The sequence below is a fragment of the Antedon bifida genome, chromosome 3 (genome assembly GCF_963402885.1).
Source record: "Antedon bifida chromosome 3, ecAntBifi1.1, whole genome shotgun sequence".
Taxonomy (NCBI): Eukaryota; Metazoa; Echinodermata; class Crinoidea; order Comatulida; family Antedonidae; genus Antedon; species Antedon bifida.
The window spans coordinates 13524116-13541756 of record NC_136228.1 but is presented as its reverse complement, the minus strand read 5'-3'; the positions used below and the strand labels follow the sequence as shown (position 1 = coordinate 13541756).

The 17641-nt window shown below is 34.4% G+C and overlaps 2 protein-coding genes across 2 annotated transcripts in view; both read right to left on the bottom strand.

Annotated features, from left to right (window-relative positions):
• The window catches only part of LOC144837897 (aqualysin-1-like), a 26527-nt gene extending 11128 nt beyond the window's left edge, over positions 1-15399 (bottom strand). Inside the window, exon 1 of the mRNA XM_078693215.1 lies at positions 14925-15399. The gene's annotated coding sequence lies outside the window, so the exon portion shown is untranslated. The remainder of the gene's footprint in view (positions 1-14924) is intronic.
• LOC144837871 (signal recognition particle subunit SRP72-like) overlaps positions 1-17641 on the bottom strand; it is a 22773-nt gene extending 5132 nt beyond the window's left edge. The window contains exons 1-15 of the mRNA XM_078693173.1: positions 17521-17641; positions 16336-16453; positions 15835-15955; positions 9495-9560; positions 9138-9215; positions 8556-8699; positions 7822-7946; positions 6974-7031; positions 6403-6534; positions 5385-5586; positions 4801-4961; positions 4035-4138; positions 3687-3764; positions 2810-2970; positions 514-664 (exon numbers count right to left, since the gene is read on the bottom strand). Of these exons, the coding sequence (XP_078549299.1) occupies positions 514-664; positions 2810-2970; positions 3687-3764; positions 4035-4138; positions 4801-4961; positions 5385-5586; positions 6403-6534; positions 6974-7031; positions 7822-7946; positions 8556-8699; positions 9138-9215; positions 9495-9560; positions 15835-15955; positions 16336-16453; positions 17521-17623 (1802 nt within the window). The 5' untranslated portion in view covers positions 17624-17641. The remainder of the gene's footprint in view (positions 1-513; positions 665-2809; positions 2971-3686; positions 3765-4034; positions 4139-4800; positions 4962-5384; positions 5587-6402; positions 6535-6973; positions 7032-7821; positions 7947-8555; positions 8700-9137; positions 9216-9494; positions 9561-15834; positions 15956-16335; positions 16454-17520) is intronic.

Below are 17641 nucleotides of genomic sequence, written 5' to 3'. Positions count from 1 at the left end.
ATCGCGCAAGGGTGCGTAAATAATAAAAATGTGAGAAGCCCCATTCCTCATTCTTTGTTACTTTAATTATTGCCTCATTTAAAGATGTATTGTCCCCCAAAAACATAAAAAATGAAGATTAATTAAATCCGACTTTGAATATGTTATTTTGTAGTAGAAAGTAGTAGAAAAAAGTTTTCACTATATAAATTGACAAAATAAATGGTTTGATTCAACCAAAAACTGGCAGCCAATTTGACAATTTTTTGCTTTAAATTACAGTTTTTTCAGGTAAATACATTTTTTTTTTATCCAATTTTTGGTCAAAGTGGATAACTATTATGTTATATGAAAATGGCATATTCAACAAAAAATTTGGTAAGAATTATTTTTTTCAGGGGACAATACATCTTTAAATACAACTGTGTAGTATGTATATAAGTACTCTAGGCGTTGATTATAGTTCTGATGATGAGAATTACATATGTCACATAATTTTAAGAAAGTCTGCATTTTCATTATTTGTATACTTACGGTTCAGTGCTTGCAGCTCCCTGTGTTCCTTTACCAACATTCTGCTTCTGTCTATTCTTCCATTTAAACTTGTACTGACTACGTTCATGTTTTGGAAGCCATCTCTCAGGATCTGGCTCAACTTGAGGATCATAATTTTTAGGAAGTTTTTCTTAAAAAAAAAAATTAAATATTAAACAATAACTAACTAATAACTATACTCATGTGGGTCCCATCATTTCCTGTATATATATATATTCTCTATAGACAACACATAATAAATAGGCACTTTTTAGGAAGTTTTTCTTGGAAAAAAAATATATAAAGTATTAAATGAATAAGTAGAATTGAACTCATAATTTAATAATTATGTGGGTCCCATAATTTCTCGTATATAGATATTATATAGTGTATACTGTATATATTCTCTATAGATAACACATGTTTTAGCAAGTTTTTCTTTTTAAAAAAAACAATAAAGTATTAAACAATAACTAATTAATAACTAACTCATAATATAATTATGTGGGTCCCATAATTTTCCGTGTATACCATATTTTTTCTAATAAACGGCCCGCCCCAATAAACGCCCCCTCTGAGATTTTTTCCATATTGTAATAAGTGCTCAAATAGAATTGCATTTGTATCCAGTCCATAAATATTTATTTCACAATAATGTACCCACTAGCGATGGACAAACGGGATATGGCCTAGATATACTTGTTTTCAACAAATAACAAACTGTCTAATTTTGGGTGTTAAAATTGACCTCCAATAAACGTCCCTCTTTTGAAAAAATGCAACGCCCCCGCGGTGTTTATTAGAAACAATACTGTAGGTATACACTGTTATACTATATATATTCTTTATAGATAACACATAATAGGCACAACTCAGCATTATTAGCGTATTTGCATCAGGTCATAGGATGGCATACTGTACATCAACTTTTTGCGCTCATATTTTAATGTACATGCATGTTGCGTTTGCACAGATTTTTAAAAATTAAATGTCGGTAAAATTATCTTTTTTCATAACGATCACCTATAATTTGTCAAAGTGATAATAATAATAACTGAACATAAAGTGTTATAATACTAAAAATCAAAATAAAAACAACTATAAACTCTATTGAATATGGATTTTCAATAGGAACCAAATATGTTTTATATACCTAAATAAATTCCTGTCATTTGATTTGACGATTGTGGGTCACATGGCGTGCAATATTACGCACTATTAAACGATCGTTTAATAAAAAAAAAAATCTGTTCGTGTTTGGAAAATATATTTTTTTATACTATTGCCTTTGGAATACAACAGCGCCACCTATTTTGTACTTTCACCGTAAATGTTATGACTGGTTTCGCGATGGAAGTACATTTTTGGAGAGATATATATGTACTAATTTAGATCAAAAAGGCATTTAAATTAACTTTAGATCATTTTTAGGATTTTGATTAATTAATGGCAACATCTCTACAAGACGTGGTATCGTTGGAAAAAACATAATTAGCCTAGATGAGTCAAAGTTTCGTATTGCTGTCTTTCAGCCTAGGCCTGTTAGTATTAGGCTAGGCCTAGGAGTTTTTGCCTTGCTAGGCCTAGGATTGTTTGGTCGTTTTTCGACATAATTAACATTAGCATTTATAAAATAATATAAATAATAATATTTAATATAATTATTAAAAACAAAATGTTACTGTTTTAATCAATGTGAATCAAATGTAGGCCTTGGCTATGCCTACCTTTTATTTAATTCAAATGACAGGAATCTATTTAGATGTTATATAAAACAAATAATGAATGTTTTATATTCGTGTAATCGTACAAATAATAATGATATATAACCTTTCATCATTCACCCCATGCCATTATTTGTACCGCATATACACTCATAAACATTCATTATTTGTATATCACGCAATTCTGCTGTAAGCTAGGCCGAAGTAAACATGGACATGGTTGGGGTAAGCCTAGCTAGTGGTGGCACAGTTTCGCTGTGAAGAAGCAAACATCAACAAAAGGCCTGCATATGATAATTTGCCACTTCCAGATATGAAATAAATATTCCAAAAGCATACTTTATTTGTTTCTTCATTTGTCAACTGGCCGCTAAAATTACAAATCCTCTAAGTCAGCTCTATCTACACAGGTTAACCATCGTAGGTTAGGCTAGGGCTTGCTAAGCAATCGTCGCGTCGCCATTGTATATTGAAGAACATAGAGGAAACGGACATGCTATAGACTGAAGGCATGACATGATAAAAATATCTGGTGATGACTTTTTAGTCTACAGCATTATTTAAAATCTTACTTTTTCTTTTTCGTTTCTTTTTCTTAGATGTCACTACTTCTTCATTTGTATCCTTCTTTTCTTGTACATCTTGTCTCAACCCTTTCCTCAGGTATGGCATGCTTTCCAAAGCCTCCACATCCACTGAAAGATCCTCAATTGGTGGAAGATCTAAGCTCAACCTTAAATCAAACTTAAGTTTAAATAACTGTTGAATTGGGTTATTTGGGATTATATCATCTTTTGACCTAATGTGTCTTTTGACATACTTTATTTCCCAGTATAATATAATTATCATAATTAAACACACTAGACTTACAATTGCGGACCTTTTGTAAAAATAATGCATATATTAATTACTCTAAAAACAAGGTCATTCCTTGTCTTAAATGTACGTTTTATGGTTAATTATGATAAAAAGAGAAAAACATGCACTACCTAAGTAGCTCGGGTCGAATGTTCTCTCGAGGACGGTCTTAGGCCTAGCTTAGCTATGCTTTGTGTAGGCATAGTTGATAAAGAGTGGTAACGGAACATCGTACGCTAACTATGGGCCTAGCCCGGCGTTGTCTCATTGCTGAATTGTCTTTCCTTTTTTGGGGAAGACCTGGTATTTTCGCTGACAAGTTACGGTTTGTTTACCCTTACATGATCAAAAGTGTTATAAAAATATCAATCCGTACGATGCATTCTGGTATTTATAGCTGGCCGCTTAAATTATTAGAATCAACTTATTTTTTACATTGTTAACCGTTTATTTAGGAAAACAATTATCGCAATAGGTCCATATAGTATTTATTTTTACATTAAAATTTAGTGTGTGACCTTAAAATAGGTTGAAACTTAGGTCTAGTGGCTTCAATGTATTAAATAATTAACACAATAAAACAAAGGATACTTCTGGGCCATCTTTGGATCCACTTTTGAATATGCTGTAATCAACTCAGCTAAAGTCTGCATGTCACCTGGATTACTCCTAAAAAGAAATACATTATTTGAAATTTTATATTCATCCATACAGTAAATGTTTGCAATAGTTACCATTAACAAGCACCATTAGTTTTTACATATTTCCCTTGTTTGTAAATTTAGCTTTTTCAAAATTTGTTTTTCTATGTTGTTGGTTTTGTCCCCCGATTGCAATATACCATTTTAACATAATTATATACAATTGTATATTAAAGATGTATTGTCCCCCTAAATTTTGTTTTCAATTTTTATCTCTCATTTTACAAGTTTAACCTACTTTCTCAAATCTTCAAGCATTCTAATTGCCGATTCAGAGCATCCATTCTTTATTTTGAATGCAGTGTTTGCACGTAATAAGATGTTCAGTTCATCTTGAGATCTCTGTGAAGGCAAAATATTGAGAGTACATGAGCCTATCATCTCATACATTTTCCACCATTTTTCGCCACGCTATCCAGAATAAAGGGTCTTCCACACCTGTTCCGGTATGGTTCCGGTGCTGGCAAATCAAGCGAACGTCACTGTTTTGTTTTCACGCGGCTACGTGCATATCTATTGCCCCATGGAGGGTCGTGAAAACAAAACATTCATGTTCGTTTCGATTTTCTGGGAAACCAGACCAGAACAGGTGTGAATGACCCTTAAGTTATGGTCAAGTAATCAAGCAATTAAGGCAGAGGCACAACAACATGTAGCCATAAAATCGTTACTGGTTAAATGCTCTCCTTAACCATAGTGCTGGTAGTAAATCAAGTCTTTCAAATAACAACTTAAAACTGGTTGTCCCATGTGAACGTAATTCTAAAGAATCCAGTGCATCTTTTGCAAGAGTAGAGCTTTATCTCAGCCTCTTTTAATTGTGGACATACAAATGAGCATCATTTGGTGACAGCTAAAAGACACATAGGCTGATATAAAATATATAGGGAGGTAAAAGTTGCTGTCCACACACATGTGCACAATTCAACCAAATAGGCAAAGTTCCTACCACATTTACATTTTTTACATTGAAATTTATGTAGGAAAACCAGTTGTAAATTTACCCTCTCAGATTTATACCATTCAACAGATTCATCTAGTATTTCAATAGCACTATCTCTATCTTCAATATTGGTGTAAAGTGACACCAGGAGTGATACAATACCAGGGCGATACTGATCGTTACCAAGCCCTTTCAGGACCATGCAGGCCTGGTTCATCTGGCCTAGAATATAAACACACAGAATGAGTCAAAAGTCGGTGGAGTGTAATAAAGGTCAACTGACCCTAATACCCATTTCACCTCTACACAGCTTATTAGCTCAGTTTACACTATCAAACTTCATCTGACAAAAAAATGTCCATATATGGACACGACGATCATATCACAACCATTTGGCACATCACACTTTTTTTGTCAAACTAGTTTGATAGTGTAGACAGAGCAACATAGCCACAATTCATTTTTATTTTCTTGGTATCCTTATTTTATAAATCTCAACTTGTCAGTATTGTTTTTTTTTAATTGTCTTTTGGACAAAAATAAATGTTATTTGAATTGAATTGGGCTGTGTGTTAAAAAGAAGATGGTGAAGGTAATACAGACATATGAAAGAAAAAAAAAATATATAAAACAATCTAATCTTACCTTGCATCAGCAGTAGTTGAGCTGAAGTCAGTTTCACTCGACTTGAGCACTCGGGATGACTCACACTGTAGTCGGTCAAAATATCAATCGCTTTTTGAGGGCGCTTCTCACGGATTGCTAACGCCGCTTCAATAAGGTACACAGTCTCATTATCAGGTTGGTCTTTCTTAAGAGTATTCAAAAGCTTCCTACAGTTTTCATACTGTGAAAAAGCATGTGATACACATGAGATGCTGTATTAAAGAATTTTCCTATGATATTGGACATAACACTGGTACACTGGTGTATGTGAAATATAGTTTTTACCATAGGATCGATTTCGAAGAAAGATCACAACAGTTTTTTATGCTAACCATTATACATATTTATTGGTAGCTTAAACAGCAAAAAGCTATATACTTAAAACATATTTTGGTAGGCTTCCTATAGTACCTTCTTCAGTGAGTTCAATTAATAGTACAAATATATACTAGATTGATATACATACAAGAATATATTAATGAAACTATTGTAATGTGATAAAGCTTGAAAAAGTAAAGTTAAATTGTGATCTTTCTTTGATGCAATACATTTGTTAAAACTACATCCAACCGCTATTCAAGGGACACCTCTAGTAGGGGATACTTTGTTGGGCTCTGAAGGCAGAGGTCCCAAGTTCCCCGAAATGTGTTGTTTTTCCGGTTTTCCCCCATTTTTATTGCAGATCCATGCCTCCCCAAAATTGGTTATTTCCCCCGAAAATGTAGGCTAGCTAGACCTAGCCTAAAGATTTTTCATCATTCAAGAGAATATTTTCCCTTTGTTTATTACACTGAACATTTGGTAATTTGGTATTGGATATCCCAGATTTTTTGTATAACGTAATATTAGCATATATATCGCCCTCTATATAAATTTAAATTATTATAGCATGCCCTCTATTAATACGAAATTTTGTTTTTTCAACTTGGGACCTCTATAAAGGTGTCCCCTTAATAGGGGTTCAAATGTTATCATTTTCCTTATTCAGTTTAGTTACCTGATTGCTGTAAAGTTGAAGTAAAGCAGTGTTGAATTTCATACACAACTTTTGTACAGCTGTTAGTTTCTTGTCCAATCCTTGAGCTGTCGTTGCTTTCACCTTTTTCTTTGAATCAAATACATTTTGATCCTGCACAAGAAAAACCCACAAATAAATGACTGTATAGTTCATTTTAAATACTTTATTTATTCGAATAAACCCGGGGAGTTTATTGTTCAGGAGGATTTTTAGGAGGTGTTTATTCAAGGAAGGCATTTGTTTTTTTGTGTGTAATATGGTAACATGCATAATCAAATAAATCCCCCCTGAGAAATGATATGAAAAAATACAACACAAGTAATATCAAGAAGTGATAAAATACATTTATTCAAAATGGAGCATTTATTCAAAAAAATACTGAAAACTAAACAAATATTACTTAAATTTAAAGTGAAGTGGGTCTACAATAAGCGGACCAGCCATACCATTTTAATTCAATCAAACTTATTTACTGTTTGGTTAGTTTTAAACTTTTAAACTCAATGTAATTTCATCTAAAAAATTAATAGAAAAATATTAAATTACTAACCTTATTCAAACTTATAATATTGTTGGATGCCACAGCAAAAAGGCCAATATCAGATGGTCTACAAGAAAACAATTATTTATAAAACTGTAATAATATAAGTATACATAAACAGCCTAAACTTGTTAATATAATTATTATGTTTTTTTATGTGTGGAGAATGTGGTATTGAATAAATGAATGCGTTTATAAATAGGGTGATAGGCCTACTAGTTTCGTGCCCTCAGGATGTTTTTTTAATATGTGTGGAGAATGTGTTACTGAATAGACTTTGTGTCATGTACTTTGTGTAACAGGTAAATTCTCTGTTTTGAGTACTCTCAACTAGCTTGGGGTCGAATCTCTACATATTTTTAAAATTTTGTTTTTAACACAATTTATTGAAAAAAGTTCAAAAACATCATAGAAAAACAAAGCAAGGTATGTTAAAATGAGTCTGTGAAGGGCCTAATGCCAATTTCCAATTTTTGCCTATTACAAACAAAAACTTTCATTGACTGTTTTGATAATAATTCAATGATTATCTGACAGTGAATTACAGTATTATATAATATCATGGGACTCATAGATACCAGAAATGCTTTGGGATTTGTCGTTCAACTGTTAGACTCTTTTCCCAGACGTTTTTTGGGTCCAGCAGCTGGTACCTGCTTGCTTTCATCTAATAAATGAGTCATCTCTTGTGACATAGCAGGCTAGAGCAGCAGCATGAACATTTATCTAAACCAAATACTCTAGAGGGCTCACTCTTGATGTTCAATTTACTAATATATTTTTTACTCTTTGAATGAAGAAATATTTCGACTCTTTAGTTTCTCTTTTCTATATTATTTCATTGCAATTTGTGTTACCTAGATTTGACAACTTGATTGTAGAGTTTCAAAGCTTCTTCGTTCTTTCCCGTCAACTGTAAAATGTAACCACGCTGAACACGTATAACACCGAGTTCTTCTTCCATTTCTTCCTCAGTCATATCCTAAACCAAAAATAATAATTCACATCCAATAAGATGCAGCAATTTTTAACATAAAGATTATTTTTTTCAAGATTACATAATGTTTATGGTGGGTTATGTATAAATTAGGCAAGGGCTTTGTAAAAAAAGGTTGGGAAAAAGGTATAATTTTAAATATTTGCTAATATGACTACATTTACTGTTTAAAAATTGAATCAAAATACACAGCAATAATTTCAAACAATAGTGTTATTGGACCGACAATAGGGAGCTTTTGATTTACGACTGACAACCAATCTAAATCCTTGTCTACACTATCAAACACTATCAAATCTGATGTGCCTTTATATGGACATGATGTCATATCAATACCATATTTGTTCATATCACTACCATATTTGGGCACATCACACTTTTTTGTCAAACTAGTTTGATAGTGTAGACATTGTGAGCATGCGATAATATTTGGATGTGTGTCCTCGCTCATCACCTTGACACAGGTTTGATGGTCTCTAGGTCAAGACGTTGACCGGCGACATATCAACTGACCTGACCTAGGTCGGTCAGATCGTCGGTTCTCATTTGTAGCAAATTGAAAGCTCCCTAATAAATAACTGAATACAGTTTTACCTCTGTATCTTCCAACATCTCTTTACACAATTCCTCAGCCGTGTCTAATTTCTCCAGTGCTTCCTTATACTTGCACTGACCAATCAGCTGACATGCTTTGTTGTAACAAAGTTCAAAGGTGTCCTCTCTTAGTCCTGGGTCATTCTAAAAAAAAACAGAGAATCATTCTTAATATGCAAAATAATTCAGTTACTTGCTATACTAGGGACTTTTATATTTGAGTAAACGTGAACAAAGTCCACATACACATGCTTTTTCTTATCAGCGTTTATTGTTCAGGAGGGTTTTTAGGGGGCATTTATTTGAGGAGGCGTTTATTCAGGGGAAAATGGTTGGTAAATTTTAGATCATCTCAATGAATTCTACTACAAATAGAAATGTGTTGTAATACACTATTGTGTATATATGCATGTGGCGGGGCATTTATTTGAGGAGGTGGGGGGGGGGGGGGGGACTGGCTTTATTCAAAATGATATTATATTGGGGGAGTTTATTCGAGGGGGGGGGGGGGAACATTTAAATATGGTAAGTTAATAGTGATGAACAAATAAACAATGTTGTGGTGAAGTTCTAATTTCTTACCACATCTTGTTTGTCCCACAGTTGTAAGGCAGCTATAACTGCCGACAGGTTAGTCTCTCGTTCTTCATCATAATCATCCTGAAACAAGATAGAAAAAAAGGTTAAAGAGTTGTTTGGAGTTTGGAGAAACAACTGGGTACAAAGCGATTAGTCTCCATGGATAGACTTTCTTCATCAGTGATTCTATGAATGGATGACTTTTGGGAACAAGAAAGCTAGTAGACCAAACCCAGTACTGTTTTGATTTCGATCATTCAGGAATTTTTCCTTGACGTTCAATATTTTTATGGAAAGACAAATATTAGGTGGCATTACAAATTTTTTTCTCTCACGCAAACAAAATATTGTCAAACTTACAGATGTGTTCTTAATAAGACTTCTATAGACCACCAAGCATTCATCATAACGTTCCAAGCGGTAAAGCTAAAAAGAAAAAAATGTTTACCATCAGTATGTTGATACAACTTGTTATAATAGGGAATTTTAGATTTGAGTGAACGTGCACAACGTCCACAGGGGTTGTAGTCGACTGTTACTCGTCTACAGATATAAACGCTTAGAGTAAGTGGACATTTAAAGATGTATTGTCCCTTGAAACACAAAAAAATGAAGGTCAAAATACTCTAAATTTAAATTGGCCATATCAAAGTAGTATTAAAGTTATTCACTTTAAGTCGAAAATTCGAGTCAAAAACAACAATTTTACGTAATTAAAAGCTAAATTAATTTGATTACATTTCGTCTGGAAAATCGTTACAAGCGAAAGTAAACAAAGATTTCAAACCATGAGTATACATTATGCATGATGCTAATTAGGATTGTTTACAACTCTTCAAGGTTGAGAAGGTGTTTTCACAAAGATCGCGAGGAAGTTTTATGAGTATGCATACAGAGTAGCCAAATAAGCGCGTTGCATTATGAGATATGTTTTGATCGAAAACTTTGACTGGAAGTCAAAGTTATTTTTTAAACCAAAAAACGTCTGTATTTCAGTTAAATGATTTTTTTTTTCGACTAATTTTTGGTGAAAGTTAATAACTATTATGATACTTCAAAATGACCCACTTTTTTTCGAAATCTTTTATTTTTTATTTTTTTGGAATTTGACAAAGGGACAATACATCTTTAAGTTGACGTGCCAGTAAACGTATGACGTAATGACCTTGGGGTCTGACCTTGTAATCTGTAGTATGTAGTGCCTGCTGAGCCGGTGGTAGTACACAGGCTTAGGCCAGGCTATGTGTGTAGCTTATGCCTATAGTATCCCTATTTTAAGTCTAAAAAGGGCCAATCTGGGAAAAAATTAGAAACAAGTGTTTCTCAACTGATTTGAGTTATATGGGTTCTATATATCCACCAAAAAAAAGTTCCAGCTCATCTGGCCTGGGGAAAGCCGCCATTTTGGATTTTTAAAATGGCCGCCATAAAATGCATATATTTGCTCATATATCAGCTTCCACATCATGTATGGATATGATTTTGGTGGCAAAGTATATGTTTTGGGGGTCAATGAATCCAAATACAGCATTTTGAAGTTTACTGAATGTCCGCCATCTTGTTTTTCAAAATGGCCGCCATAAAATACAGATTTGTACTCATCTCAACTTCTACATCGTGTTATGAACGTGATTTTAGTGACAAAGTGTAGTTGTGAGTGTCAAGAAATCGAAAAACAGCATTTTCGTAATTCACTCAGTGGCCGCCATTTTGTTTTTCAAAATGGCCACCATAAAAATACAGATTTTTGCTCTTATCTCAGCTTCCACATAATGTATGGAAGTGATTTTGGTGGCAATGTATATATTTTGAGGGTCAAGGATTTCAATTACAGCATTTTTTTGAAGTTCACTTAATGGCCACCATTTTGTTTTTCAAAATGGCCACCATAAAATACAGGTTTTGCTGATTTCGTAGCTCATATACATAATGAAGACATGATTTTGATAACTAAGTCTATGTTTTGATTGTTACAGAATAAAAAATCAGCATTCTAAAATACAGAGTCGGAAAGTGATCAGATCTTCTTATTCCATTTAGGACCAAACTTCATAGTTGAAGGCTACTGCTCCACTGGCTTTAGATGTTGCTTTTTTTTGCATACAGTTTGTTAAATACAGTAATAGTTTTAAAATTCCCAATCAAACTGGCACAACATATAATAATAACAACATTTATGTACAATCCCCTTTGTCTAGTCTCCGAGATCTATCGCTATCACAATACTCATTATTACTATGTCAACGTCATGAGTTAATCACAAGATCGAGTTCCATACTGATTACGACCAAAGAGGTACACAAGAAGATACCAGAGAGTGTACTGTAACTATCATTCGCGAGAAGAAACTAATAAACAAGTTATTCTAAAGAAGTTACATAGACATGAAAAGATATTTTCCAAATATAAAGAGAAGCATGGCCAACTTGCAGTTAAAAGTACAACTTATGGATAAAGCAAGTAACATATCTTATGAATACATGGTAATACACTGGGAGATCAACACTAGTCACCCTAAATGGTCTGCATTTATGTTTAAATCTAGCTGCTTATCTGCCATCCTAATAACCTTCGATCAACCAATGTGACGTAAAGTAATGCAAATAGAGAAAGAAAACTGCCATTTGTCGTCAAACTCGAAAGATTCTTAAGAGCTTTCTGGGAAAGTCAAAAAGATATCGAGAACATTTAAGCTGTGGCTGTATCATTAGATGGTATAACTTTTTAGGCATGATTGTGCAATTCGGAGCTCCAGGTTTAGATATAGCATCTACAGTATGCTTTCATATTTGCAGCAGCTGGTCATGGCCAAAATGTCTAAAGTGGAAGGCTATATCTGGAAATGCTGAAAGACAAATTTCAAGATACATAAGGTTTTCTCTATTGTGCTCATGTCTGAAAACTGATTCTTCACCATTATAACACGTTGCATGATATCCATTCTTTTGGAACATCTTGTATTGTATGTATATGGAAATTTGTCGTTCAGGCATATTGGCCATCATGGTCAATTGTCCTATACTGTGTCTATATCTGGAGACAAAATGGTACATCCTCATCTCGTGTCATCATTATATGATACATAGCTGCATCCTCTAAGATCTTTAGAATATACAGCTCTCTTTAAAGTAGGTTATGCACAACTTCAAAACCTCAACCCACCAGTATGTCCAATATAACCAAGAAAGCTCCTGAAAAGATAAACTCCTCCGTGTCTGATTATTATGACTGGTAGATGAGTAGCTAGATATACGTTTTTAGAGTGGCTGTACCATTGTATAAACTGTTGACATGTTAATTGGATAAAAAAGAATGATCGGCATAAACTATCGTCGATTTGTCCAGTTATCGCATTATACCTACATGCATAAATCCAGACCAGTTATGGTGAAGTAGTGTTAGTCCCCAGTGTATTAGGTAACCATCCATTCAGTCACATACGATATGTTGCTTTAAATTGCTTTACTTGCTTGTATCTGATTGGAATATGCTTAACTAAAGTTGGCCATGCTTCTCTTTAGGATTTGGAAAATATCTTAAAACGTCGTGTAACAAACTTTTTTAGAATATTTTATTTTTAGGTTCTTCACGCGAATGATATAGTTACAGTACATCGCTGATATCTTCTTGTGTACAGTATCTCCTGGGGTTATAATCATTGTAGTTCCCATATATTATCACCAACATATTGACTTATTCTCGTCATCACTTTCCAACTGTATTTCAAAATCTGAATTTTGTTTTTATTCTGTAACCTTCAAAACATAGGCTTAGCAAAATCATAATCATAGTAGGTCATAAATTAGAAAAAAACCTGTAGCTTATGGTGGCCATTTTGTCAATCAAAATGGTGGCCATTGAGTGAACTTCAAAAAGCTGTATTTAGATTTCTTGACCCTCAAAACATAAACATTGCCACCAAAATCACTTCCATGCACGATGTAGAAGCTGAGGTACGAGGACAAATCTGTAAATTTTATGGCAGCCATTTTGAAAAACAAAATGGCGGGCATTAGGTGAACTTTAAAATACTATATTTGAATTCCTTGACCTTCAAAACATATACTTTTCTACCAAAATTACGTTCATATGATGTAGAAGCTGAGATATGAGGAAAAATCTGTAAATTTTATAGCAGCCATTTTGATTTTCAAAATGGCGGCCAATGGGTGAAATTCAAATTAATGCTGTATTTGGATTCCTTGACCATCAAAACCTACATTTTGCCACCAAAATCATGTCTATACATGATGTAGAAGCTGAGATAAGCACAAATATGTATTTTAAGGCGGCCATTTTGAAAAACAAGATGGCGGTCATTGAGTGAACTTCAAAATGCTGTATTTAGATTCCTTGACCCTCAAAACATACACTTTGCCACCAAAATCATTTCCATGCATGATGTAGAAGAGGAGATATGAGCAAAAACCTGTATTTTATGGTGGCCATTTTGAAAATCCAAAATGGCGGCTTTCCCCAGGCCAGATGAGCTGGAACTTTTTTTTGGTGGATATATAGACCCCATATGACACAAATCAGTTGAGAAACACTTGTTTCTAATTTTTTCCCAGAGAAAGTGTAAAATGGGGATACTACTAGGCTAGATCCTTAATTTATGAACGAAGGCTGGCATCATAGTGATAAGACCATAACATGTAGTATTAAAACCAATAAAAATCTATGATTCACAGTTTGTAAATATAATTTAAAGGGGGATTCTGGGTTTAAAATTGCTTTTAAATATCGTTTATTTATTAAATAAAACATATTATAACAATATAGACATGTCAGAATGAAGACGTAATAACGAGCAATTAGAAAAATTAAATTTCATATACATTTTAGGGTAAATTCATGGAAAGTCTGTTTTTCAGCAGCTTAGGGAAGCTCATTAATATTCATGAGATATTCACAAAATCACGTCATCAGTGGATTCCAAAATCGCGACGTCATGTACGTTGTGTTTGTCAACTATTAATTTACATCTCTCTCCCCTGTCAAACGACGACCACCCGATCATTGTGAAATACATTTTTTGTAGATTTTTTTAAGCTAGGCCTAAAGTGTAATAATAACAATAGTAGCATATATTTATTTGACATTTAATGAAATACAAAATTTAGTACAGATTACAGAGTCATAAATTATATACTATTACTAGTTTTATACCTCGAATAGTACAGATCGTATTATCGGCTTTACGTACTAGGCTAGGCCCAGCCTAAATCATTTTTTTTAATAGGTGAGAGCCATTCTAATGAGATTCCATGCCACGATGGCTACGTTAAAACATTGGGGCCCATCATGGGCCTAGCTAGCCTACTAGGCCTACTAAACGATTGGCCCATAAATAACAAAACTCAGTGGATTCCAAACCCATTCTATCAACCAAACTCCTAAACAATCTAAACCTAAAACATTCTACAAAATCGGCTGTAAATATTGAGGCAAAACAAGGTCGCCGTCCGCACGTATGCCGGTATGGTGTCCCGATCGCCTAAGTAGGCCTAATAAAATAGGCCTAGTTTACTCTCCAAAAAGCGGATACTGCATCAAGCAAGTAGACCAGGTAGTAGGAAGGAGACCTAGCCGATTCGGCCCAGTTAAAAATTGAGCTAGCTAGTGTAGTAGACCCTATGCGAATTGATACTACCAGGCCTTTTACTATAGGCTACACTTGTTAAAATTAGCAATTACTAATATGTTTACAAATATTCCAACTCTCTCATTCGAGCTATATTATCTATACCATTCCGGTAGGTCGAGTCGACCTTCTATCAAATACTGTACATCGTTTATGTTGTGATTATAGACGGGGTATACTCGACCCGACCAGTTTGGTATTGTATACTGTATCTGCTTATCACGTGACGATGCCAGGCATGGGCCGGCAGAGAGAGCACGTGTATCGTCGTCTCGCTCTCCTCGCTCAGCAGGAATGTATACGTTACGCTTCATTGATTTTTAAGGCTTTCCCTAAGTCAGTGCGAAAATCGGCAAACGTAAAGTGCAAACATATCTAATTTTTCACCGTTTTGATAAATTTTCATAGAAAATTGACTTTATAAATGGGAAGACCGACTAAAATTACATCAGATAAGTATAATTTTACAAAAGTAATTGATATGGTTAATGATAACGAGTCGTCGGAAGATTGACCATTTCACGAATTTCCTATTCTGTAACACAGTGTCATATCGCCGTAGCTGCACTTGTAATCTGGCCTCATTTCACAGCCTTCGTTCTGCTTCACTGGGCGCTTATATAAATTGAAACTTTTACCGTTCAAGAGACAAACAAATATATTTTACATATTTTACTATTCATTTTAAACCCGGAACCCCCCTTTAACTGAAATGCTCTTTTTAAAATTCTAAGAAAATCATCTTGAGATCATTCTCGGCCATGATTTTGGTAAACTTTTGCAGTGTTACGACATCATACAGTACGTCCACTCATACTCATGTCAGAAAGTGAACAGCAAAATACCACTGAACAAGTTCTCAAATTTGCCATCATAGGGTATCATTCGGTATAGTGGACCGTACCATACGGGAGGCCATTCCAAATTATGTAATCAAACCCAAGGACAATTTTACAAAAACATTATACATCATGTATAGCTTAAACTAAGTTTAATCCGTGTGATACTAGAATAAATGACACATTAGGGGTTAAAGAATACATTAAATTGGCTTACAACTTGTCCTAAGAGCTCCTTTAGCTTAGGGCCTGGGTCCTTTACATTTTCAATCACTTTTAGAGCTTCTTCTATCTTGTTGAGTCGATAAAGGCAGTAGGATTTCTCAAAATCCAACCCACTAATAAAAAACACAAAAGTTCATTAGTTTTAAAAATAAACAAAAAATGGAAAGGGTAAAAGAATACACATCACAGAAACATGATAAAGCAGTGGCAGATCCAAGATTTTGAAATAGGGGGGGGGGGGTGGGGGTGGTGGCCAGGGACTTACTAAAGTAGTAAAATGAAGTGCTGAACTTAATTTGATGTTCTATCTTTTGCATTACGATTTGTGAAATTGTGAGGGGCCTGGGCTGGCTGGGCCCCCCTTGAATCCGCCCCTGACAAGAGCAGTGCATTAGAATTAGATAGTACATTAGTCACTCAATCAGAGGGCCTACTTTTCACCATTAGAATTGAAAAGCATATGTTTAACACACTAGAATAGATTTTTACTTACCTGGAAAGATCAGAGTTTGCTTTGATCTCCTTTAATGCCAGGTCAAACTGTGACTCTTGTATAAGGCAGACAATTTTACAATGGAAAGCTGTACTCTCATTCGGGAAATTTTTTAAAACTGAAAAAAATAGGCAGAAATTGCAATGACTGTGTTTATTATTTGAGGCGGTAGGCCTAGTTAAGGGGTTTACAATTGAATTGCATTTGGTGATCACCAATGTGACATGGTTGTTGTTGGTCATGTTTTATTTTGGTTGGGATAAAATCAAATTCTGCTTGCTAAATTTTCGCGAGATTGTCTAAAAAATCACCTTTTATTACTCATCAACACCTAGAGAGGGATTCTTTTCTTTTTAGATAAATACATTTTGGATTTGGAACTCATTAAACCAAAATAAAACATAACATTTTTCAAATGTGAGAAAATGGAAATCTATAGCCTCACTAGCGCCAAATAAAACCAAATAAAACGCAAACATTTAAACACAAAATATATTCATAACCAAACACTAGTGTGTAGGCCTAGTAAGTAGTAGTAGCCCTTAAGACTAGAAATCCTACTACTACTCTACTACTACTACGCTAGCCTAGCAAACTAGCTCTACCAGTAATAATACTATTAATTAATAGGCCTAGCGGTGTCAGATGAAATCGGTCGCGCTTGAAATCGGTCGCGTCTGAAATCGGTCGCGATAAAATCAACTTCCGCTCTAGCATGCATCCCGCTCGATCCATACAAAATAGTGCGACTGATTTCAAACGCGACCGATATCATCAAAAGTATAGCTCTAGCGGCGCGCCATACAAAATACCGGAAGTTGATTTTATCGCGACCGATTTCAGACGCGACCGATTTCATCGTAAACCGGCCTACCTAGAAATCTAATTAATTATTTATATTGATGCTGTTTTTTAGCAAAACAATAACATCCGAAGTTTAGTGAGGGACTCGTCTTTCTATTAACAAAGAGGTCTGCAATGTTTAATGGCTTGTTGTTAGCATGTTAGATAGCAAGATAGCAAATCTAGGCCTCGTCAGACCCCTCAAGTCGTCATGTGTACACGTCGGCGGAACGACCTGCTGTGTGTGGCTGGCGGATGTTTCTCATACAATGAAAAAATATATAAAATCAGTAAGTAAAATTAAAATTCAAATATCAGAAGTAAGAAAAAAGTAGTCTTTACTTTTATTCGTAGTCTTTAGTGCTCTAGAGAAATCCCCATTTTGGTTACATTTGTTGAGTTCACTGTACAGCTGCTGCAAGGTTGGACCACCGGAGGCTGCCATTTTTGTTTGCGCGATTGT